This window comes from Paramormyrops kingsleyae, chromosome 8 (genome assembly GCF_048594095.1).
Source record: "Paramormyrops kingsleyae isolate MSU_618 chromosome 8, PKINGS_0.4, whole genome shotgun sequence".
In the NCBI taxonomy this organism is placed as follows: Eukaryota; Metazoa; Chordata; class Actinopteri; order Osteoglossiformes; family Mormyridae; genus Paramormyrops; species Paramormyrops kingsleyae.
In genome coordinates, this window is record NC_132804.1 from 30,619,423 (window position 1) to 30,645,517 (window position 26,095).

General features: G+C 48.0%; 1 protein-coding gene and 2 long non-coding RNA genes across 5 annotated transcripts in view; 2 read left to right on the top strand and 1 right to left on the bottom strand.

Moving 5' to 3' along the window:
- The first annotated feature begins 317 nt into the window (after window positions 1-317).
- LOC111835910 (protein NDRG3-like) overlaps window positions 318-26,095 on the top strand; it is a 43,550-nt gene continuing 17,772 nt past the window's right edge. For 2 of the 3 annotated variants that reach the window (XM_023796677.2, XM_023796678.2), the window contains exons 1-3: window positions 318-556; window positions 12,151-12,234; window positions 17,020-17,052. In XM_023796677.2, the coding sequence (XP_023652445.2) occupies window positions 323-556; window positions 12,151-12,234; window positions 17,020-17,052 (351 nt within the window). In that variant the 5' untranslated portion in view covers window positions 318-322. Of the gene's footprint in view, window positions 557-12,150; window positions 12,235-17,019; window positions 17,053-25,591; window positions 25,746-26,095 lie in introns of those variants that run through there. The other variant, XM_023796679.2, reaches the window with a different exon arrangement.
- Window positions 2,680-5,746, top strand: LOC140592318 (uncharacterized). The gene is made up of 2 exons (XR_011992686.1): window positions 2,680-3,554; window positions 4,702-5,746. It is a non-coding gene; the product is annotated as an uncharacterized lncRNA (long non-coding RNA).
- Window positions 5,952-21,655, bottom strand: LOC140592317 (uncharacterized). Its single transcript, XR_011992685.1, has 3 exons — window positions 21,351-21,655; window positions 9,339-11,018; window positions 5,952-9,213 (listed from the first exon to the last, which is right to left on the bottom strand). It is a non-coding gene; the product is annotated as an uncharacterized lncRNA (long non-coding RNA).

Below are 26,095 nucleotides of genomic sequence, written 5' to 3' on the forward strand. Positions count from 1 at the left end.
ACAGCACTGACGGTGAAATACCTCTGCCGTGTTTCCTGAAATAATTTAGAGATATATATTTGAAATATGTTTGGTATAATGGACCGAAACACAAAAAGTACCTAATATATATGAAAACGACATTAAAATTCTAAATGATATGATAATGACTAAAATGATATAAATGCAATGTTTTCTTTATAAATAAGGTATTATAAGGAAAAGATTCTCAGTATAAACATGATTCTCTGTGTAAGGAGTGTGATTCTGTATAAGTAAGATTACACAAGAACAACCTTAATGAAGAGCAGAATGCACTCCACAGCCGCCCGTGGTCGCTGACATGCCACCTGCTCAGCCTCTAGGTGGCGCTCCCCCCTCCGCGGCCGCCGCTCATTCGCTATTTCCCGACGTGCAGAGTAGTTCCGCCCCGCTAGTGACGTCAACACTCTGGCTATCGGCAGGCAGGGAAACGTGCTGCGAAAGGCCGTGTGTGAGCCCAGCTTCACCTCCGTCCAGTTACTCGCTTTCGCGACCCGCACAAGGCGCAGAGAGGGGCCGTGTCGCCGCTCGCCCGGTGAGTACCGCCCGCTCCGTCTTAGTCCGGTCCGGCCGGACACCTGCTAAGCGGCTAACTGCTAGTCGCTCCAGAGCGCTTCGATGTCCGCTTGGCCGCTCCGTGCGGAGCTCTACCACCGGGTTTGTTTTTCGCACGGCGGTGCTGAGCGACGTTATTAGGGACACCGGCTATCTGAACTGGATTAGTCGGTATCGGGGCTGAAACGGTTGGCTTTGAGACGGTACAGCCAGATGCATATAATAAAAGAAGAAGCAGTTTTCCGGCAAAACTAACAGACACCAGTAAAGCCTCTTCTCCTTGCCGTTTGTACGACCCTCCAGGTGACACTTTGATTCAACAGAGCAGCAGAACGCAAACGCTTCCTACTTAACTAATTCACCTTCATGTTTTTATCCTATTACTATTATTATTGATATTATTGTTTATTATTATCATTATTATTATATATTATTGTTGTTGTTTGTTTTACCGGTTGCTGTTAATGTTTTACGTCATGCGTGATCGGCAATATCCAGTCGTGCATGGAATCCCTCGCCTCTTCCAGGTACCTTTTCCTGGTGGATGCCCCCTGTTAATTAAAAGTAACCCCCCCAGTCTCTGCTGATAATCTTCCCGGGTTCCCGCGTGGTTGCGCAGTTTAATACGGTGCCCGATTGAAGCGCCGGGGTGCAGGCGAGAGGCAGGGGTCCGCTCTGACCGGCACTTCATGCCGGTGTTCTGTCAATATATGCTGCCCTGTCGAAAAATGCTACCGTAGCGCTAATCGATAGCCCTAACCTTAACTCTAACCCTAACCCCTCAAAACCCCTAAAACCCTTACCTTAACCCTAATCCCAAAACGGTGGAACTGCACATGCGCAGAAAGGTTCGATAGCACGTCTCGATAGGTAGTATTTTATGACAGAACACCGACCTGGGCCATCCTGGTACAGTGCGCTGTTAAGGTGGGCAGCCTCTGCTGGCGAGAGAGTATGCTGGCTTATAAACAAAGGGCAAGTTAGTGTTTCTCTAGTTTTAAAATTTGTTTTCAAAATATTTGACCCACGTGAAAGCATCTGGTGTTTCATTCCCTCTGCCATGCTAACGCAATTAATTTCTGTATTTTTCGTCCACTGTGTTGGCTTTGAAGCCTACTTGCCTGTGTTTTGTTTCAGTGTGCCCTTTAAATGTGTCTTAATCTATATCTTCTGCTCTAGACAAATCCTGGTGGCCGAAAACACAGGCAAGCGGATTAGGGTATAGCAGTGCGCTGTTGCGCTGTTCCATGCTGGATGCCGCTGTTGATAGCCTGTCGCTTGATTTCCAGCTGCCCCTAAATATGGGACCAGCTCAGGACTGACAGAGAGGATGGGAAGCGTAGGAGAGTTAGGCCTGTGAAGTAGTTTTAGTTGGGAGCGCAGCTTAAATGGAAGCTGTGTGTTGTGTGAACTTTGGCCCCCTTGACATTTATTATCCTTTTGGTTTGGCGGCGGGGGGGCTTGTGGTGTTTTTGGCTGACAGGAAATCTTACGGCAGCAGTGATGGATTATTGTGTCCTAGTCATTGGAAAAAGGCAGAGAGAGCAGGAACATGGCTGCCATTGGCTTGCAGACTCCCAAACCTGGGAAAGCAGTCTCTCTGAGGAAGGTGGCCCGTGTTAAGCTCCAAGACCTGGCCCCCCGCTTGCACGTCTGGTAGCATTCCACATCTTTTGACTGGTTTTCCCATGAACATGTTCTACTTTCATTTAAAAATTAACCTGTAGGTGCTTTTCTCAAGGATACAACCTCTATTACCTAAAATAGCACTTAAAAATGTAACCTTCAAGGGTGCAAACTGTGTCCTTTCACTGGAGTACTACCCACTCTCATAATGACATCTGGAGGACAACCTGGACTTAAATCAAAGATGAGCCTTATTCCTGTGCCTGGGGAATGGTGTTTAGCCTAGTCTGTAATGCAGACACGCACACACACACCCACCCACCCATCCATCTTCCAACTGCTTATCCTGGTCAGCGTTGCTGATATATATATATATATGTGTGTGTATATATATATATATATGTATGTATGTATGTATGTATGTGTGTGTGTGTGTGTGTGTGTGTGTGTGTGTGTGTGTGTATATGTATATATATACACACAACCATGGAAAAAAAATAAGAGACCACCCTATATTTTTAGACAAATCTGCATTTTTAAATCGTAATTTAATTGTGGTTCTGTTGGCAGAAGGCTGTTTTCAGGTTCAAAATTTCTAAGACGGCAGCACACAAGAAGAAGGTGAAGGAGGACACACTGGGTACAACCAGAAACCAGCCAGGTAAAGCCTGGAAGCGACATTCTAATGGCAGAGATGAACGTTAACTTATCTGCCAGTTTCTCATGAATCGTAGGATGACATCAAGTGACCTTCAAAAGAATTGGGAAACAATTAAGTGCAGGTGTGAAGTGCACTGCTAGGACAGTGTGTATCAGGCTCCTAGAAGCAGGACTGAAGTCCCATAAAGCAAGGAAGGAGCCCTTCATTAATGAGAAACCGGGAAGAGCCACGCTGCAGTTTGCAGAAAAATATATATTATTCACAGACACAGACCCGTAAACTGAAAGATGAGTGAATAAACAATTGTGCTGTGCTCTCAATTTTTTCCACGTCTGTATATGTGTATATATATGTGTGTGTGTATATATATATGTGTGTGTGTGTGTGTTTGTGTGTGTGTTTATGTGTGTGTATATATATATATAATTGGAATGCAGGGGAATGTGAAAGCGGACCTGTTAGTGGGGCCATGGCCAGCTCCAGCTCCTCGCTCTGCCTCTCTCTACCCTGAGCCACATATGCATTACATGCGACTCTCTAAAACCATCATGGCGATTCTGACTGCACAGGCTATTGCTGGACTGCCCGGTTTATTGTCTGGCTGTTATTCGACACCGCTGATGGGTGAGGGTGCCACGGCGACGGCAGCGCTGTGCTGGAGCGACTCGCTGGCAGCAAGCCGCCTTTTAAGGTCTGGTCTCCCATGACGCCGGGCCGCCCATCGCCCCTGTTAGATGCTCTGTGGCCTCCTACACCCAGACAGCTGTCTCTGCTGCCCTCAGCTTGGCTGGTCGTGCAGTGGCCTTGTTCTCTGTACCTGTAGAATCCGCAGTTCACAGCCAGTGGTTAGTCCAGTTGCGCCTGCTCACAGACCTGGCTCTCCTATGCTGGTTTTCTCAGCCTCTGCGCTTTGCGTTATTTTTTCACCGCTCAGTACAGCTGCATATTTCCCGAAGCCTCCGTAAATTCCTCTAAAGCTCATAAGTGTCTTTCTGCGGCCTCGATGTTTACACGTGACCTTTAAGGGGTAACAGCGCCTGCTGGCCCATCTTTTAGTTTCTGGAACTTTCCGGCTCACCGGTTAACAAGACTCACTGCCATGACAGTGTTCAGTGCCTCTGCAGGTTGCGTGTTGGGTGTGGGGGTTATCAGTGTATCGCTCCATATGTTTTGAGCACCTTGTGGTTTCTGCTAACTCCCAATTGACTGGAGCTCGTCGTCATCCTGGAAATTTAATCATTTGTGCAGCATGTCTCCCCCTGATCTGATACTGGAACCTGCCTATAGTCTCTCCCTCAAGTTCTTAGTATTCAAAACTGTTCAAAAATTTAAGATCAACGAGGACATTTTTGTGCGAGTGTGATGATGCTTTTCATTGCTCTTTCACATGCTCTCTCCCGATGTAGATGCTTGTCGCTGCACGCAGCAGCTGCCCTTGCTGATATGCATGCATGTTTGTGCGCATGCACCTCTCTGCAGTATCTTGGTACTGCTGTTTGTCTGTAAATCCACACGTGCTTTGTGCCTTGGGGAATTTCACATGCAGACGGCTGGCTCGCAGGTGCCGAGCGACATTGGGGTGCTGGGCAGGTTGGTTTAGCTTTGCTGAAGGGCTTTTTTGAGTCGTGCCACTGTGCCCTGCAGCACTTACTGCTCGAGCGCCAGGTGAGGAAATGAAGCGTTTGCTGTTTTCTGCTGTCGTTTTTGCCCGAGATTCTGCTACCCTGCAAGTATTCTTGTTTTCCACATATTTTTTATTTTTTTCTTAAAATCAGCTCGGCTGTTTTTTTTAGCGGTTCTCTTCTCAATGTGATTTTTTTTTCCATGTCTGCTGACAGCTATAATATGAAGAGATGGCATCACGGATGGACGCAGGAGAAGAAAAAGACGTCACACAGTTGAACGGCTTTGAAGGAAATAGTTGTGTAAGACAACCAGTATGGCAAAGGACACAAAGTATTAAGGCAGGAAGGAGATAAAAGGGCCATCCGGTAGCCATGAAGGCCCTTATCCTGTGGCCCTCTGGGGAACCGTGCAGGAATCATCCAGAAACTATCTGGGCTCTGCCTGGGAGTCCTCTGTGAGCTGCAAGCAGGCTCACTCTATTTCCTATAATGTTAGCCTGCCTGGGGGGGGGCTGGGCAGCCAGTTGCCCTTGGACCCCCAGAGATTTCTTTTCTTCCTTGGAGTCTTTGGTTCCTCTCCTCCATTGTCACCTGGCTTTCTTTCTTCTCCTTTTCCCAGTTTCATGCATTATACTGTATAAATGGTGTAGTAATGTATTACAGCACACCCATGTAAAGCGCCTTGGGGTAACTCTGCCTGTGAAAGGTGCTGTATAAAAATAACATGAATAGAGCCGTCCGCGAGCTACCTGGAGGTCTCTCATCATCGTCGCTCTCTGTCCGCCTGACTGTTCGGTAAAGGATCTTTAGAGGATGAGGGATGAGTTTGAAGCAGATGTGAACGGACACTTGTCCTCCTATCGACCCATCATCTCGCCTCCTCATCCATCAGCCAGTGTTGCCTGATGGGTTCCCCCAGTCAGAGCAGGTCCATCCTGAGAGGGTGCTGATGTGACGGGCGGCAAACCTGCTTTGGGGTGACCCACCATTAAACCTCTAGACTTTTACTCGCTTTCTTTCACGTCAGTGTTACCCACAACATTTGAAAAACCAAACAACGATATCCTCATAAAAAGCGGGCGGCTCACAACCATGCTGCTTTTGCTGTGTATGGGCCCCATCCAGTAATATCCATTTCCTCTTGATATCTTATTGTTTTAATTTGCTTTTATATGACAATCATGTAACATTATTTTGCGTCACTATATGCAGTGTACTGAATATGACAGGTGTGATAATAAAGCCGTACTTCACTTCATTTGCTTGGTTTAGTGTGCCTGGAGAGCTCTACTACCATGACCAACGATGCACCAAGATGGCGGTGCCATCTTGCAACCCTCATATAAATCAGGCTTTAGGCGTATACTTCCTAGCAGACAAACCATTATAATCAACAGCTTGTTCATTCGGTGGTCATTTTGATTTTGTTCCAAATAGCAAGTCAAAAGAGCAGAAAAGGCAAATAAAGTAGGGAATTTTATTTTACTTAGCGGTTCATTTCTTTTTTTACATTTTGGCATGATTGTCCCGGGACATCGGGCTAGCGATTTTGTGAGCCTTGGGTTGGTAACCGTGGTGAATAGTAATAGTGATGAGTATCGGGTAATGTGAGTGGCTGGGAGGTGTGACTGAACAATTAGTGGGGGTTGTGGGGAGTTACTGTGTCAGCCCGGAGGTGAGTGGGGGCGGGGGCGGGCCAGTAGCAGGCTCCTGTTACATATGCGTGAGGGCGTGGAGCAGGCTGGCTTTATAAACAGCTGCTTCTCACGAACCACGGCCTACAGAGTTTGCTTTTGTTTACTAGCACAGAGAGAGTCGACGTGAGCTTCTGCTGGCGGCTGGAATCCGTACTCCGTGAGGGGGGGGCGGGGTTGGCACGTCGCTGAGATAAGTAATGAAGCCAGTGTGCGTGTATGAAATCAGCATGACAAATGGCCATTTCAGGCGTTCCTTCTCAATCACACCAGGCGATTAGCAGCTGAAGTGCTCCTACAGAGAGTTATACAGCTATTAAAAAGCCCTCTGAAGATGTGGGTGGGATCCAGGGAAGGGGATCGTAAGTGAAGGTGAGAGAACATTCACCGGTTTTCCAGAATGTTCTGGAACGGTCCCAAGCCTTATTTCAGCTTAGGGTTCTGGTTCTGCCTACCTATGTGTACACAAGGGAGTCTCCTTAGACCTGAATGAAAAACTCGTAGCTGCAAATAGAAGTGAAACTCGTGCTTTGCACAGGGCTGGTGTTTCTTACTGGACTGCTGTGTGTGTGCATGTGCGTGCGTGCGTGCGTGTGCGCTCTTCCTGATCACGACTGGTGTAGCAGGTGTTGTCCTTGCCCTCTTTCTTCCCTGTGGAGGACTGCTTATGGAGTGTTTATTGGTACGTGTTTGTGTGTGGGTGTGTGGGCAGAGGTCTCATCTCGATGGGGGGGGGGGGGAGCTGTAATGCATCAGGCTGTGTAGCAGCAGGGGCTCCCTGGTCCTCCACTAAGATGTTATGTGCTGCTGTGACACAGAATCTTCTCACGGGTGGGGGTCTCCTCCCGCAATCTGCTCCTTTCTGGGAGAAACTAGGATGTGTGTCTGTGTGTGAGCCGTCTGTGTGTGTGTGTGAGCCGTCTGTGTGTGTGTGTGAGCCGTCTGTGTGTGTGTGTGAGCCGTCTGTGTGTGTGTGTGAGCCGTCTCTGTGTGTGTGAGCCGTCTCTGTGTGAGCACACCGAAATCGCAGGCTGGGAGGAATAGATGCAGACCTGCTGATTGACGGGGAAGGTCGCCCCACCTTACAGGAGCTCACAGCCTTGCTGATGACAGAGATGGTGATACTTTCAGGTGCTGATGTGCCTCCAAGCCTGTGTTGGTGGCCACGGCGTCTAAAACGAGCTCCGCCTTAAATAACACTTGAACCTCAGGATTACTCTGATTATCTCGAATGGGCTCCCAAAACAGCCTTATATATGAATCGCTTAGTTCCATGACTAAGGGACGTGCACCTTTTTAAGGCCCAGCTGCGGCCACATTCTCGAAGCAGTTGAGTTTGTTTTGCAAATACAGCTGGGTTTCTGGGAGTCGCGTACCGGCTCGTCCGCTGGCCGGGGGAAACCCAGGCGACCCAGTGGCACCCAGAGTCTGTTTTGGAGAAAGAAGGGCAAGCGGCCAGAATTCTGTGGCGGGAAGCACTCATCGGTGGCCCCCCCCCCCCCCCATATCAAACGCTGGACTGAGGCGGGAGTGGGAGGATTTTGGGGCTCTGAGGAAGGGGGCCTGATGAGACCCAGAAGCAGCATGGGGAGAGCCCGTAGAGGCAGCCGGCACTGGTGAGGGCGTCGGCCCCCATGCTCCTTGTCTCTGTCTGTTTACACTCCCTGCAGGGCTCGCTCTCTTAAGCTGCTGCACCAACATCCGCTTTCACCTTGAAAGCCTGAGATTACAGCTTATTTCCTCCTCTCTCAGATTAAATGGCACCAGACTTAGATTATTTCCGGTCTGAAATCTAAAGTAGCGTGCTTGTCGCTTTAATTTTCTTCCCATTTTAAATATTGTTTAGTTTGTCGTGCTGCTCGCTAGGATTTTTAAAGAGATTAATCCCAGTTTAAGGAGCGTATTTCTCCCTGGGGGGTCATGCTGTGCAGTGCGCAGGAGGCGGCATGTTGTGATTAGCTTAATGCTCCCATTCACCCACAGGGCCGTTTAATACTGAATGAGCTGAAGGGTAACACTTGAAACCTTTGCCCTTGGTGCCCTTGCAACAAAGCAGCTTGACTTAGTGTTTGGTATTTGTAATCATTTACCTGCAGTTAGTGCTGTCACTACTCACAACTCCCTGTTTACTAACCTCAGCCAGGGATGCCAACTCTCACACATCTGGAGTGACACTCGTGCTTTCAGACTCTCACACTCATGCAAGAAATCTCACTGCAAATTTATATTATTCCATTATAAACTTAATATTACCTGCATCAAAAGCGTTGGAGTGGTTTGCAAACCCAGCAGACTATTAACAAGGCAGTAAACTGCTACATACATGTAAATGTGTATTGAATTGAAATTTTCATGTCAGCCAACTGACCAAAGTTGGCAACCCTGTGCAGCAGTTTTTTAAAATGCAGTGCTAACTGCTAAAATGCTACTCGAATGCTACTCGAATGCTAAGCTAGCACAGAGGTCATAGCACTCTCAGCGGTTGCTGTCGCCTCCATACTCACATGCGCATCCTGCACGTTGTTCGGCAGCTTGAGGTCATACATCCCTGTTTGGGACACATGTCCTCCCCCACGACAGCACAGCGTGACCGCACAGGGCTGTCACCTTAGTCTTCCCTTCCAGAAGGTTCTTGGTCTCCAGGTCAAGAGGTGAGTATGTGTTTCTGTGCTTTAACTGGTACGCCATCGCATTTCCAGAATGCACTGGTGTGTGTGAGGCTGGATGTGAGGGCTGGTCACACTGAGCGGGCCAAGGCACCAGGGCTCAGTGAGGGCATTCCTCGAGATGACTATTCAGTGGGGCCCGTCAGGAAAACAGGGGGAGGGCATGCCCTTCATGGCATGCCCTCTCACAGTTGGGGTGTGGTGCCTCACAGGCGGGTGCTCTGCGGCAGTGTGCGTCCAGCGGCCATATTCATATCTGCATGTCATCATCTGATGAGCTCTTCATAAAACTGAACATATGAACGTATTCAAGATGAATCCAGCCCTCCAGAATCGGTCATTTGAGGTCCTGCATTTGTTTTTACCTGAAGGAGGAATGTAATAATATTTCAACTGATAGATCTCCCAGCCTGATAGCAGAAGGAACTCATTAAATACCAAGAACAGGCTGGTAAGTAGGAAGTGATGAGAGACACGAGGGGAAAAAAACCTGCGAGAGCTACGTTGTAGTCACATGACGTGTTGTCCACGATGAAGCGAAAGGCATGCTTCACTCGCCCAGGCTGGTGGTGACTGCTGGTACACTGGGTGACGAAGACCACGGAGGGGATGTGAACCTGCCTCAGGGTTGCGGGAAGCAGAGGGAAACCCCACGGGGATCCTGACCTCCTTGGGCAAAGGCACCTGCAGTAATTACTATGGATGTGACAATACCAAAAACTCACAATACAATAATATACGATAAACTGTTCATAATACGATAATTATCACAATATTTAAAAAGAAAAAACTTTTAAAATAATTAATAAACATGTTCATTTATATCAAATTAGTTCTTCTAAAATAAAAACAAGCAGTGAGTAGTTCCTTTATAAAATATTAATTATTACTGCAGCAGCTGGATCTTTTAATCAAAACAGTCTGAAATACCGAAGTACAGTCGAACTTCGTTACAACGTACCTTGGGGGACATTAAGAATTTGTACGTTATAACCATAGTACGTTGTAACCAAGTCCCTCAAAATGAATGCTAGAACACAAAATGTATATAAAAAAACTTTTAGAAAACACCCCTCAAGTTGACACTATGACATACAGCTTGTGTAGTTTGAAGAATATAATATGAACTATATTCTTCAAACTAGGTTAATATCAGTTACTCATAGACAGCCGACATAACGCAAAATCCACTGCCGGCTTATCGTTCAAATCGCCTTACTGTAACCTAATGTCAAACCGAAATTATGCACCTGTATATGATTCAATTGGCTGAAATAAATTTCGATACATGTGTTAGACATCTGTCTTTTGTTAATTTCTTTCACTATATGTCACACAATTACCCCAATAACCACACAGTTTCAGAACATAGTTCGCGTCGGCAGTATAAGGCTGCCATGTACTGTATATTTCTGAATTATTTCCACCTTGTCGGTCAGCGAAATCCGTTTCCTTTTAGCAGGCATCTTGCTTGATATGCGGCAGCATGACACCATGCAAAACCATGAAAAAACGGGGGCTGCATGCAAGGAGTCCGGCCGGCGTGGAATGCTTCGTGAGGATAGGTTCGTACAGTTAGGCGTTGCTAAGCGATGTAGATGGCCGGCAACAGCCGATTCTGAATTGTGCGCGCACTCGGAAGATGAGGCTGTACGTTGTAACAAAGGTCAGTTTGCCTATTTTCCTCTGAAAATCATACGTTACATCGAAGTTTACGCTGTAAAGGTGTATGTTCTAAGCGATACCGGCAAATGGAATAATGCATTACGCGAATTCGGGACATCGAAATTTGAACGTTGTATTGGTGTAAACGTTATAAACGGGGTACGTTGTAACGAGGTTCGACTGTAGTGTGTTTTGCCATTTTTCCGCTGGGTCGGTTTTTTCTGCGTGAAATATAGGCCATGCCCATGCATACTAACACGCTAAATAATGCGTGAAAACAGTGCACGTGTAATATACTATTCAATTCAGGCATGACAATGTCCAAAGGTTAATATACAGTTCAATTCAGTCCATCATATCCTAACTGCACACGTTGTATGAAATTCAAAGTTCCCTCTACTCATCCGTCACAGTTGCTCCATGGCTTTAGCTCGCCATCCTGCTATGAACTCCGTTTGGTGGGTCCCTGTTCGGCGAAGCACACGCAGGAATATCCGTTCCAGATCTTCGGGAGTGTCAGTGTAGCACAGAAAAAAAACAATTTATCGTGGTTTAAAACATTTCTTCCATCTTCCTTTTAGTTCAGTTAAAAAATAATCTTCTTGCACCACATAAGCTGTAAACTTGCTAAACTTACAGCTTTAATTTTTCTTTTTATCGTATTCTAAACCCTATGGCAGCACTCGCTGCAGCCAGGCTCAACCGCTTCCGCAGAAACACAACCCACGCTCTCCACGTTACTTCGTGACATCACCTCACAATCTGCATACAATCGTCTTTTTTTCTTGGAGATAAATGATTGTTTTGTTAATATACTGTAAATGTGTTTTTGTTTCTATTTGACGAATTTATAAAATATTGTTGTAATAGTTGTTTTGTACTGGATTTAATGTGGGTTACACACGGCCAATATAGCACAAAGCATTTGTTAATGTAGTATGTATTTTTTGAGACAGAGCTTATACGAGCGAAATAACCACGTGATATCTTGGTTGATATCGGAACAGTCTGACAACGGTTTAAAAGTATTTTTTTATCGCGATATTACGATTATCGTTACATGCCTATAAATCACTGTTCTGTGCCAAGGCAGAGCCGGGAGTGATGTGCACGGGCAGCAGGGTGACGGAGCCGGGGGGTGCAGGGGGCCCTGTGACCTTTTACACAGTGGCAGAGGGGCACTGAGGGGCAAGGAGGGGGCAAACCCTTTGCTGTGTAGTCTTCTGAAGCTGCCTTCTGCCCTCCTGACGGATCCCCTGTGAACAGTAAATGTTCCCCAACAGTATCTGAAGCTGGACCCCAGTGAGGATTTGGTCAGCAAGCCTAGGGTGTGTCATTAAATAGGGGGTCAGGAGGTGGGGGGGGGTTTGATTTAATTAAGCTGATGGTCAGGGAGCAACGTTAATAACCCCCCCCACCCACTCACAAGCGCACACACCCTCCTACACACACCTGCTCCTGTTTGTAAGGGAGCTCCAGGGAGGCCACTCTGTCTGTATTAGTTTTTTTTTTTCTCCTCCCAGATTAGGTTCTGAAGGAGTCCATGAGGACGGAACCAGCTCCAAGTTACTCTGGGCTCTGCTTCTGATGAAACTCTGTCTGCACCAGGGCTTTAATGAGGTCTGTCTGTCTTGCAGGTGTTACAGGCTGCAAACAGGCAGAAGATGGAGGAGCTTCAGGACGTGCAGCTGACGGAGATCAAGCCTCTGCTCACCAACAAGGTCAGAAGGCAGCCGTGAGGGAGGGACGGCCCCCTCCAGGCCTTCTTTGCAGTTATCAGTCTGGCGAGGTCCCATCAGTCCCAGTGCCTGACTCCGTGTTCCAACACGCCTCTCTATCTTCAAGCTTGTGCCGTATTTTGTTTTTCCGAAAGGACAGTGGGTGTTTTTATCATAGATATGATTTCAGCACCAAGTTTACAGTTAGAAAGTTCAGGAACCTAGTTCCTGGGCTGTGTTGACCGGGAACTTTAATAGCTCCTGACCACTTCTGTGTGTCACCTTCCCTTTATGTTAAATAAGCAAGGGAGATGCAAAAGGCTCATAGGTTAAACTTCTCACATCCAGGCCGAAACAACGGAGGATAAATAAGCCGTTTTGTTAGTTATTGGGGGATCAATTGTAAACAAAATGGGACACCGCTTTTTTTTTTTGTTTTATTTATATTCGGATCGGTATCGGCCGATCCAGACCTATTTAACGGATCGGTTACGTGACCGATCCACGTCCGATACTAACTTATTTAGTTTTTGGCAGTCTCTAAAAAGATAGCTCCTATTTCGTGTTAAATCTATGTGTACAATCAATCGCATGACAGTTCTTTCCCATTTTAGATGTGTTTTTTGCAGCATTCAAGCTGAATGCTTACGCTGCCACTCAGGTTTTTTTTTTGCTGCTCACTTAGTGTAAGCGCAGTGATTTCTGCCCACTGTGACATCATGTGCATACCCTTTGCAGCACAAGACCATCAGATAAGAAGGTGACAATCAGGAAGTATTTTACGCTTTTAACAACAACTAGTTATGGAGGGAAATCCCAGACATTTTTCAAAAGGAATAGCAAATTGCATTTGCAATTGCGTTTACCATATGTGGACGCATAAAGTGTGACATAATTCAAATGCAATTGCAAATTTTGCATTACCGTTTGCTTTTTCGCTTTCGCGAACGAACACTGACTGCCACATTTCAAATGAAAAAGCAAAGTCCATTTGCAATTGCATTTCCCATGTCTTACAAGGGTCAGGGGTGGATCTATACTGTGGGCGTGATTGTATGGGGAGTGACGTCACTCGCAGTCGACGACCAAGAGGGGTGTGGAAGGAACACGTTGAATTACACTTATCGAATAATCCAAAATTAAGTTCCAAAACATACGTATTATAAAGTGCATGTTTATAATTCAACCACATGAATTCAGTTCATTTAATTTCGCCTCAAAATAAATTTCAAAAGAACAAATTCAGTTGAAAATATTCCATGTGTTTTATTCAAGCAGTAACATTCAGTCCTCTTATTTCTGCTTTACAATATTCAGTCCCGTTATTTTCGCTGTTTCAAATACGCTGCCACAATTTCAGTGGTTTAAAATACGGTCCGAAATTCAACCCTCTACATCGGGGACTAGCAGGATGAGCGATAGACTGCCGATAGAGTTCTCTTCGATATAGTTATCTACGATAACTTATTGCGCCCCCCAACTAATAGGTTTTTATGTAAGTAATACTTTAAATGCGTCCACATCTGGAAAATTCAATTGCAAATGCAATTTGCAATTCCTTTTGAAAAATGTCCGGGATTTCCCTCCATAACTAGTAGCACAGAGATTTGCAAGCTTTGTCAAAACAAAGTTTTAGATGTGGGAGTAGCGTTTATTGGAAAATCCCACAGAACAGAGCACACGCAAATGTGCGGGACAATGCGAATAATAGGGAATAAGCAATGGATGATTTGGGAGTCGCTAGCTTGGGATGTTTTGTTTATTCGCTACAGTGACTTATACTAACGAAGTGTAAGATACGCTGTTGTCAGAGGGAGAAAAAATTGCGGGGCATTTTAAGCATTTGCCATGTATCCTGGCTTGGAAGGTATTGAAATTGAACTGCAAAATGCCTCAAAATGCTTAAAACAAGATGTACAAACGAAGTGGAACAGAACGTTATGTTTCTAGTAGCCTAATTAAAGATTTTTTCATCTGTATTTAGTTTTAAAATATTGATAATAAAAAAATTACAGTGGTACCTCGGTTCTCGAACTCACTAGAACTCGAATTTCTTGAAAGTCGAACAAACCAGTTTGACCTACAACTCGATCTGAATATCAGAAGTCGAACCGTGAACGCTGACCTAATATAAATTGTACGCACCAGGAAATGAGTCATACTACAATGCAATTCTTACTTGAATGCCTTCTTCACAGACTGGACGATTAACCAAATAAAGCAGCGCAACATTACAGTAACCAAAACAATAAATTAACCACTAACTTGCGTGTACTATTAGAGCATTTATGTAATTTATTTAAACTTTATTTTACCAGTTCTCACTGCTTTACGTGATATTCGTGAGAAAAAGCAGATTACGCATCGGAACTGCCTCGGACACAAGCATCATGCGTGTAACTAAACTCTTCAGCCAATAAGGGCAAAGGTTTGTCGTCACAGAGGCGGTTCCAGTTTGTGCAGCCGAGTGAGAGGTCGCAATTCATTTAACCATAATGCATTGCGTCAGGATCAGAATGCGTTTCTTTAAGCCAGCGCTGTAAGCAAGTCGAACGCACCCAATGACTGGACTGGGAAAACAAACTGAAACGCGGACTTAATACAGAGGACTAATGACAACAACCAGAAACAGCAGATCACATGGGGATCCCACACGAGGTTAACGAGGGGGCGTGGCACATGGGTGGAGCGGTCGATCGGGGCAGGACAGGGGTAATGTTGGGATAAGATCTTTATCGTTTTGGAAGCCATTAAGAAAAAAATGCTCCTCTTGTATTATCCTGTACATTTTGTTTAAATACTAAAAAAAAAAAAAAAACATTTAGGTGTAATTTTGGGGGGCCGGGAACCAATTAATTGGTTTTCCATTATTTCTTATGGGAAAAATTCGATCATAACTTTTTAGGATTCGATCCGGAGTCCGGAACGGATTAAGTTTGAGAACTGAGGTACCACTGTTGAGAACTGAGGTACCACTGTTGAGAACTGAGGTACCACAGGTATCGGTATCGGTCGTTGTATATCGGAAACGAATCGGTAGTGAAGAAATGTGGATCGGCCTATCCCTATTTAATTTATTATTAAACTGGTCCAGCTGATCGATGTTTCTTTCCTTTTCCATAAAATTAAAATGGTGTAACGTTATTATGCTGGCAAGTTTCACCGCTGTCACCAGCGATATTACATAGTTATCAAATTTTCTGATGCAGAAATATGGAGATGCATGTAAAAATTCATTGATGTATTAAATATAATTGAGGTACAAGAATAATTCCAGCTGCTCAGATTTTTCCAGTACTTTTGTCTCTTTTTCTGCATTAACTTCCAGTGTTTGCGGGGAACCAATTAGCAAGCTGTAGCTGTAAGCACCTCCCCAGTAGTTCGTGTTCTAATGAAAATGACCTATTCTGGAGTAGGTACTGAAAATGCTTCCGGAACTGCCTCTGTTGAACTTTCCTGGTTTCATTAAAAGGTTCTGGTCCCTGAAAAAAGTTCCTGCAGGTTGAAAGTACCCAAATACTCTGTAGGTCATTGGACTCGTGGAAAGTTGTAGTAAGAACACTGGAAATCATATTGCATCCTTTACACGGGGAGCTGCTGAATGTGGATGGAGTGTGTTGTGGAAGAGCTCTGCAGTGTGGCTTCACACGCTCTAGCGTCCTAGCATTGTCTGCCAGAATCAGGTTTTTGCGGCTGCTTCTGCTGCTCAGAGCCGTTCGCTGAGCCCCGGGGGCAGGGTGACAGGGATGTGTGGCCCTGAAGGTGACGGGGCCTCCTAATCGCCCGTGAAATCCCATGTTTCCATCCCTGCCATCGATCAGTATCTCCCAAGTGACGATCTGCCAGTGGTTGCCATGGGAGATTGTGTCCCTGGTTTTTAATTGGGCTGAGGAGCGGATGCTGGGCCGCGCCCAAGCGTCTTCCTGCTGGTGTGTGCATGCATATATGCACACCTTTGCATATCTACTGAGTCTGGCGTTTCACCCCCAGGGGGCGCCATGCTCCCCGGCAGCCTGCACTAAAGCCTGATGGGGGTGGGGACAAACCAGTAGGGAGGGGCGGGCAGGGAGTTTCAGCAGTGTGGGCATCTCTCCCATCAAGGCACATTTTCAGGGGATGGGGGAGAGCAGGGAAAGGGGAAGCACACGGCGGTAATTCCTTGGCTGGCCACTGGGGACGCGGGGGGCCCTTTCTGTCCCCCCACCTGTGTTGTATTCTCCCATCAAGCTTTGTTGGTTATAGTTCTTATCTCTAGAATGTTTGACCCCCCCCCCCCCCCCAAGTCATAGATAGGTTGTCTATGAGAAAACCACCCTTCTAGAACCTTCAGGGACAGAGATTGGCTGTGCAGCCGGGTCTCCTGGGAGACGGGAAGCAGGGCCTCATGGGAAATGGAAGTGTGCCTGCTCATTGGTGTATCTGTCAGCTTCTGTTTTTGTGTTTGTGTGGATGGGTGACATCACGTGTTCCAGGCATCTTATGGGAAAGCTAAGCTGTGTGGCTCACAAGCTCGGTGGCTTCCTGCCCCACCTAGTGGTTACATCATGAAGCACAGTTAAACACCAGAAATAAACTTCTCTTCGAAAACCACAGGCACTGATGGTATTACATCGGGAATAGAATATCATCATACACGTGACAGAAAACTGTCCTTCCCCGGAGACCTGACCAGCGATGCTCCATTATGGATTTAATGTTTACAATGGTTTGGTTGGGTTGTACTGGTGTACCACTCCCCTGCTGGGTCCGAACGCTGACCCTGCCTGTCTGTTTCTCCTCCTTCCACAGAATTCCCGGAACTTCCAGGACTTTGACTGCCAGGTGAGTGCAACCAGTGCGTGGCCTTCCCCCGCAGAAACCCCGCCCCCGCTCACAGCCTCATGGGAAGGTTGGGTGGCCGGGGTGAGCAGGGGACAGGCTGACATACGAGGTTAACGCCATATATACCCCGAAATCCACAGCCGGCAATAAGTAACGGCACTGCTGTTGGTTGTGTATGTTAATAAAAGAGCACTTCCCAGACCCAAATGCTGCTTAAAAAATATTAACTTCATTCATCCGCTGATCAAAGTATGACCCAGAAAGACCCAGATGGCACACATGAGCATGTAACTCATCAGACGGCATGCTCCGGGTGTGCGGGTGGGAACCAGTTTTGGGGTGTATTTGTGGGGGGGTTGCGTGAAACTTGTCACTTGTTGTGACTTTTGCACAGTTTGGACTTTTTTTTGGTCTGGTTTTGTCCATGTAATTACAGAGTACCCCTCCCCCCCCTGGAACACTAGTGCATATTATTAGGAGGCTGGCAGTAAAATGACTACATGGCTGATTACTTTAGTATCTCCCCCATTGTCCTCTGTCAGTATTTTAGTCTGTATCATATATATATTATGAAAATGTTTAAATGATCGTCCTGTGCAGGGCCGGCAAATGCTTAGGGCGCCAACTTCTGAAAAGGCGCCAAACTGCCAGCAAATTTCACTTTGCCTCAAGCGGGGGGCGCTGGCGGTGATGCTCGCCTAGGGCGCCACCCCGGCTAGGACCGGTACTGGTCCTATGGCTGTAAAGCTATGATGATATTGATATTGTCTGCCAAAGTGGTGTCAGCTGAACCATTTCCAAACCCCTCCTATAATCACCCCCTTGTTCGCAGCCGCTGTACAACATGCCAGTCCACGCCTTCTTTAGCTTAATAACTTGATGAGGTATTCATTAGGCAATTTAGTTCATTAATTGAGCTGGTTGTGAACTGTAACAGATATGGAATCCGAAGCTGTGTTCTGTTAGCCATCCAACAAGATATCAGCAACTTTTTGGAGAAGTCTTGTTAGTTTTCATTGTGTTATTCTTAGTTTGCATAAGTTATAATGTTATATTTTTGTTCTAAGCACATGTACATTTACTGCCCAGATAAATATCTTTAAACGTTTCCTTTGATCGTCTAGGACTTTTTCACCATTGCTGCGTCCCATTCACCTTTGAAGTCAAGCTGGGAATGACGTCACACCCAAACTATCTGCTTTCCAGTTCAACAAGCTGGAAAGCCATTTAGCAATACCAGTTCTAGCTAGGTTAATTATTAGTGATAACATTTCATAATACATTATGTAGTATATTGCACATTCACCGTAGCAGCATGTCTACAGATGGCAGTTGGACAGAACTGTGTGTGTGTGTGTGTGTGTGTGTGTGTGTATGTGCGTGTGTGTGTGTATGTGCGTGTGTGTGTGTATCTATGTATGAACATACATAGTGCATCACTTTTTCTACATTTTATGTTACAGCCTTATTCCAAAATGAATTAAATTCATTTTTTTCCTCAATTTTCTACACACAATATATATATATAAATAAATAAAAAAAACTATAGCTTTCACTTCTGTTAATGAAGGGTGCAGCCATCTTGAATTCTGAGGTTGTGGTTACAGAGGTTCCTCCGACTTCAGGGGGCGTCCAGTAGAACTCTGACGTCCCAGGTCAAATGGAACATATCTTATCTATACCTATACTCCCATGACCTTGGACCTGATCGCGTGTTGCTCGTTGACGTCTGGTGTGTTTCCATCACATGCACTTACCATGTGTCCCTGGATCAGGGCATCCCGTCCACAGGGTGCCACGGGGTGAGCCTGCTGCCTGCTTGCTTTTCCCATAAATCCTGTGGCTCTCCTGTACCAGCCCACATGCGATTCCCATAAATCCTTTGGCTCTCCTGTACCAGCCCTCATGCGATTCCCATAAATCCTGTGGCTCTCCTGTACCAGCCCACATGCGATTCCCATAAATCCTGTGGCTCTCCTGTACCAGCCCGCATGCGATTCCCATAAATCCTGTGGCTTTCCTGTACCAGCCCACATGCGATTCCCATAAATCCTGTGGCTCTCCTGTACCAGCCCACATGCGATTCCCATAAATCCTTTGGCTCTCCTGTACCAGCCCACATGCGATTCCCATAAATCCTGTGGCTCTCCTGTACCAGCCCACATGCGATTCCCATAAATCCTGTGGCTCTCCTGTACCAGCCCGCATGCGATTCCCATAATTCCTCTGGCTCTCCTGTACCAGCCCGCATGCGATTCCCATAATTCCTCTGGGTACCAGCCCACATGCGATTCCCATAATTCCTCTGGCTCTCCTGTACCAGCCCACATGCGATTCCCATAATTCCTCTGGCTCTCCTGTACCAGCCCACATGCGATTCCCATAAATCCTGTGGCTCTCCTGTACCAGCCCACATGCGATTCCCATAAATCCTGTGGCTCTCCTGTACCAGCCCCCCTTCATTTCCCATAATTCTCTTCTCTCTTTTCGGTCTTACTAAAAGCAGGGCCTTGATCCCTAGTAGAGTTGCCCAGTTGAGAACTGACATGTTAATTACTGTCATTGTTTATTGTCATTGTTTTAGAAGTAAGCAGGCGGGGCGGGGGTGTGCATGCGGCACCTTTCCAGGCACATGAGGCAGGCTGGCTGCTGGAGGTTCCACTTACCACAGTGGCAATGTGCTGAAAGGGTTAAAACCGGCTCGCCTCTTGGGTGGGGGGGGGACTGTGTGGGTGTCGTGCTAATGTCAACCCTCAGGGGACACGTGGCCATTAGTGGCGTGATGTGCCAGTGTGGTGTCCCAGAGCCCCACCCCATCTGCCAGCATGCGCTGCATGACCCCCCACCCCCACCCCGGTGGCGGTGGTGTTGCAGTGGGATGGGGCTCGGGACATCGCAACAAAGACACGGCTGTTACAGCATGCAGCAGACATGACGGCTGGACTGCAGCCTCTTCATGTACAGATCACAGGAGACATAGTAAAACTGCCCTGACGATCCATTCAGTCACCCGGCTGTGGAACTCGATCACAGCACATTCTGGTGACGACCCCAGGGGTCCCGTAGGTGTTCAGATCATGCTGCTGATGGCCTTAGCATGTTCTCATTGTCACCATCATGACCTTCTGCCCCGCCTCCCCTGCGTCCTGATTGGATGAACATGATCACTCAAAGGCTCTGCTCTCAACACATGGGCGGGGCCTAAATTGTCCTGGGAAAGCATACGGTGCTGTACCTGCACCCCCCCCCCCCACCCCAGCCCTTTCAGCTTTTGGGCCAGCTGAAGGCATCTCCTGGCTTAAATGACACTCGCCCAGGTGTGTCCCCCACCCCACATTACACACACCCATGTGTGTGGGTGTGCTGATGCACTGTAGCCTGACTGGGTTTCTCTGTGAAATTTTAATGAAACGCCTGAGGTTGACATTTGCATTGATCTGTAAATGGTGTGCAGCTCGGCGGGTTACGACACCATACCTGTAATTAGATCACCTGATCAAATCCCCTGGTTGGAAAAGTGATGTCACCCTCAGGCCCCTGAGCCAGGCCGATAGCCAGGGGAGCGATGAAACAGGGACAGGCCTTCTTAAAAATGGGTGTTGTTTTTCACAAGTGTCTGTTTTAATAAAATTTTATTTTATTTTAAAGTTTCAAACAGTGCATTGAGGAGTTAGCTGCTGTCCCAGGTGTCCCTAGCAGGTGACATCTTTCCCCCGGATGGCTGTGCTAAGTGACAACGTTCCATCAAGTAAAAGCATCCTTCGCAAAGGACATTTGCAGCACTTTGCCTGCTTTTCAGGGACAAAAATAGGACACAGACTGAGACTGCTTTCATTTTTTTATATCTTGACTGTTGATGAATTAGAGCTTAAATTAACCTTAGGTATGACCTTGTCTGCTGTTCTCTTGTGGTGATGTGCTGTGGAGAATCGTTTTTTTGCTTGTGATGTAATAGTATGCCATTTTATGTGTGATTGAGTTTTGTCCAGCAGGGGGTGCCGTAACCACACTTCAGCATCTTGCACACCATTGACCATTTAATTCTCTGTGTTAATATGGAGTAAAGTACAAGTGCTCTTTATATTTATTTACTTCAGTGTCTGAAAAATGCCATGTACTGCATGATCCTGCATAAAAAAGTCCTTACTCTGAATTACCCAGCAGTTAGCTGCTGTATATTGTGATAATGTGCAGGCTAGTATATGTGACTGTAGTGCATCTCATCCTTCAGGTATTTAGCAGCTACCTTTATTCGAAAGCTAAATGTTAGCAGCCCGCAAGCAGGTCAGGTCACGTACCTTCAGGCGCAGCTCTGCCATCAGAGCCGCCGTACCGGTCGCTGTTCGATCTTCCTCTGCCCGTTTGCAAGTGGACCCATTGCAGGTGGCTGTGCCTTTTGGAGATGCTTGCTTCCTGCCTCGCTCCAGACTGCAGGCGGGCTCTGGCGGCGCCAGTGGGCGGAGTTTCCCGCAGCCTCAGGCTCCGCCTTCCGGCCCAGCCCTCTGTTCAGTGCTGCATATGGGCTTGTGGAAGGTATTTTTTTAAGCTGTCAGAATGGGTCTCTCGTTGCTGTAGTCTGAGTTGGGCACCTAATGGGTATTTCTTAGAAAATAATACAGTGCTGTTTGAAGAAGTAATCTGTAGAAGTGTAAATTGCTTACGGATGGTTTAGGAAAGATTCTGAGCAGTGATAATGGTACTGGGGGCCAGTAGGAGCATTTGTGGGTAATTGCAGTCGCAAGCTGAATTATGTGCTGTCAGCATCCTCAGATGGATCATTATAGCTTTGAGAGTGCAGCCCCCGCCCCAGCAGATGCTCGTCCCACAACGGGTTCCCAGGAGGCCCAAATAGGGCGGCAGTGATCGATCCTGTGCCTGCATTCAGCAGGCAGCCGGAGAATCCTGCCGAGCAAATGCAGAAAGCGCACGCCTCAGCACGGACGAAAAATAGACCTGGATTGGTGCAGGGCATAAGCAGGCCTCCTGTGGTCACTTTGGGGAACTGCACCTTGCAGGTCACCGCGTCACACGGCTTGGCGGTAACCGGACACTGCAGTGTGACGCCTGTTCCCGCTGTATGTGTCGTACGCGGTGTAGCATCTTACGCCCTCTGTGACCTCTGTGACGCCTGTGTCACCTATGACCAAACGCTTTCTGCAGTGTTATTTAATGGGCGCTCTGATCCTAGCTCGTGAAATGTCACCGCAGCTTCGAATGCCAGCTCCCCCCCCACCTCAGACCCCCTAATGTGTTGGTCCCCTTATTTCTGATATTAAAAATGAAATAGAGCTACTTGAATGAAAAATGAGTCGTCAGTGTTCGTGAGCATTTGCATTATTGACCCAAATGAAGTCGGTGATTCCGCTAAATTTTGAGCGGGGGCTTGATTGATAGGGCTTGGGGGGGATTGGGGGGGATTGGGGCTTTACTTTGTAATCAGGAAGGCAGTGGCAAATGCCATCACTGAGCGCTAGGTAACAGGATCCTGCCCCAAAAGCAGCAAATGTGCAGCTCAGGGCAGAGATGTTCATTATTAACGTGCCGGGTGAGCACTGGTGGCCATGACCCACCGCCCAGGAGTCTGTTTTTATACCGTCGGTCTTTGGCTCCAGTGTTTCCCCTAGATTTACAGCTTTGGGGGGGGGGGGGGGGGATTCATGATGTTCATGTGTTTCTTTTAATGACAGCAGTCCATATAACAACTGGGAGATATTTTTGTCTGCTTTTCCGGTGGTTGACGCGACATATTTTCCGATGCGCGCTTTCTCACCTGTGTGTGCACGCACGCGTCTGTGCGTGCGCATCGGGGCGGAACTCCGCCATGCGCGATGCAGAGAGCAGAGGAGAATTGTCAACGCGCGACCGTGTAGAGACAAAAATGACAAGCTGTTGTGTAAATAAGATAAATAACATAAGGCTATTTAGTTTGTTTAATAAAAGGACAATATATAGACCTGTTCTATAGGAAAGGTAACCTTAAATGACTTCTGTTGTGATCTGGCGCTATATAGAGAATAAAATTAAATAAAATTAAATTAACTTGACCTTCAAGTTGGGGCGGGAGGTGCCGTTGGGGGGGGCGGGGCACCCCCCTAATATCATGGTAGGGGAAACACTGCACTCACTGTTCCCGCTCACTTACACTGGGGCTGTGTCCCAGAAAGATGGTGAATCAGCTGGGGCTGCTCTGAGCTTCCTCAACGGGCAGCAAGCCCCCCGTGACCCCATCAAGATCAGCACTCCTGCTGGCTGTGGGATGGGGAGGACGAGTGTGGTTGTGTCCAACATCTCAGCATGGACTCTAACTGAATGTGCAGCGATGCAACAACGATGTACACAGGGAATGATGAACTTTTTGGGATTAAACCCTATGGAGGGCTGGTTATAGGTACTGACCTGCTGCCTGCCTGGTGCCCACCTTCCAGAGTGTGTGTATGTCTTTTATCACTTATTTTCTGTTTCCAGTTTCTGTCTCTTCTGAGGTCTGGAGATTGCTAATCATTCTGAAATACAAGGCAGCATAGAGCAAACCTGTGTGTGTGTGTGTGTGCGCGTGTGTACGTACCAGGGAGGAGTCCTGCGTGTGTGTGTGTGTGTCTCTCTCTCAGGGAGGAGTTCTGTGTGTGTGTGTGTGTGTGTGTGTGTCAGGGAGGAGTTATGTGTGTGCTGGTTTAATACCTGTGGATTCCTCCCCTTTCCGTTTCTATCTCTGTTTCTGTTTCCCTCTTTCTTTCCTCTCTGTCTTTCTCTGTGCCTCTGTCTCTGTAACTGAGGATCTCCCTCACACCTCGGGCAGGGATGTTGGACCCCGCAGTACGAAACGCAAGGCGTCACCCACCCCAAAAACACGATGGCGCCATGGCCCTGACGGAGGGGCTTCTCTCTGATGATGGTGGAAACCTGGCAGGGCAAGTTTACCGGTCAGTGAGGTTTTGGCGCGGCAGGGCTGTCGGCACTAGGCCCCTCGTTCCCGGTCGTTGGTGCTCCAGCCGCCCGCGGCTTTAACCCTGTAGCTGAGCATCTCCCCTGAGCCTCGTCAGCCGAAGCTGCCCTCCCTGCTCGCCGCGTATGGAATGTGGCCCCCAAGCAGTAAATGTACAGGTCCACGTAAAGATATTCATTATTAAAGTGTCACAGGAGTGCTGCAGTAATGCGCTGCGCCCGGCCAGCTCACCGCCGCTTATCTGAAGCACAGGTTGACCTCGTCATGCCGTGTGGTCCATGTAATGGTCTCTGTTTCTGATGACGGTCGGCAAAATTGGATCATTGTGTTACCCTGAATGACATTTTGCTGTAACATCAGTGATCCAGATGGTTCCTGTCTTCTGTGTGATCTGCGGTACAGTCCAGAACCTGATACAGGGTGCTGGGCTTGGATGGCCTATGACTCGTATCTTAAGTGGACATAGGACACAAGAGGAAGTACCTCCTTCTCCCTCCCCCCTCTTCCCCAGTCTTCCTCAGTCTTCCTTAGGCTGTGAGAGTGACCTCGCTCTGTCTGGAAGCGTGCCGATTGGTCATTGTTGGACTGGCAATGGGCAGCCAGCATTCCTTCATGGTTGCCTAGCGGAGGCCTTTGTCACCGTGGTGCTTTCAACCTCTTAAAGGTCTGGATATTTAAACTAAGGAAAATCTGCTTTAGGCAACCTGCCTCCCTCCCCCTCCCCCTCCCTCTATCCTTAACAACCATGGTGGGTCGTCCACAAAGCGAGTGCATCAGCTCTGCGTTGTGACCAGGCCATCCGTCTGGGGGAGGGGGATGCGTGAACCTCCCACAATGCACTGCAAGTTCCTGGACGGTAGCGAACCATACGGAAAGGTCTGACCTACAGCGGAATGGGTTAGCTGCCGTCCCCCGACGGGTGTGTGACAGGGGATCAGAGATGGCTAGTGAAGGACGGAGCCCCTTCTTCCCCCACGGTTTTCCTCCAGGTGCTCTGGCTTCCTCCTATAGTACAGACACACTTGGCAGGATGAGCCACTGTGTGGGGCCACACCCCACCTCTCTCTTCCTGGGTGGATGCAAGGCAGCGTGACAGTGTAGCATGCCAGCTGTCCAACTGTGAGAGGTAGTATGAGGAGCTTGCATTGTGCCTGTGGGGGATTGTGGGTAATGTAGTTCCAAGTGGGAAATGCCCCCCCCCGATTTAATACCAGTGTTGGGGTTGTCTGGCCACGGCACACTAGGGTGTCAGCACCGGAGCAATGCCTCGCGTACCCAAACGTCCAAAACGTTCTGTGAAATTCTCCATCCCTCCACGTTGCGGGTCGCGGCCGTCCGACTGCCCTCGCCGTGCCACCCGCTCATTGATTTTTAATGTTTAATGGTTTGCCCCTTTCTGGCTGCCTCCCTGCCATGACCTTAAAGCCGCCTGCCGTGACGGGCCGTGCCGGGCTGCCACCCTCAGCCTCCCTCCCCCAGCACACCTCCCCCCGCCCTCTCTTATTCAGCAGCTCCCTCTGCTCTCTCGCTCTCTCTCCGACTCACTCGCTCGCTCACTCGCTCGCTTTTCCCTCCCCTTCCTTGGGTGGGACCGCCTGGCCCCCGCTCCCCACCCCCGACGGCTCATTCTCGCTCCCGGCCCGCTCCCTCGCTCGCCTGCTCCGCCGCTCCGTGCCGATCGCCCGCTCTGCCGTCAGCCATGACAGCCGTGTTGGACCTGCAGCCAGTGGGCTGTGGAGACGCCGAGGCGGTGAGTCGTTCTGCTTCACACGCGTGTGGTGTGCGGCATGTGTGGAGCGCCCACTGCAGCGTGTGTCTCACGTGTCTGTGTGGCCTCGCCCAGGCGTGTGTGTGTATGTGTTAGCCGGTATTCCTGTGTGTATGAATATGTGGGGGTGCGCGTCTGCGTCTGCGTGTCTGATGCATGGCTGGACTGACAGCAGGTTCATACGGTCTATTAGAGCATGCCGTGTTGTTCAGGGTGTGTGTATGTGTACGTGCCTGCGTGCGCAGTTGGGGCTCACACTTCGGCACGGGGGCTACGATGATGGGATGGGGGGTGTCTCCAGGAGCAACGGGGCAGAGGCTGGTGGGGGACTG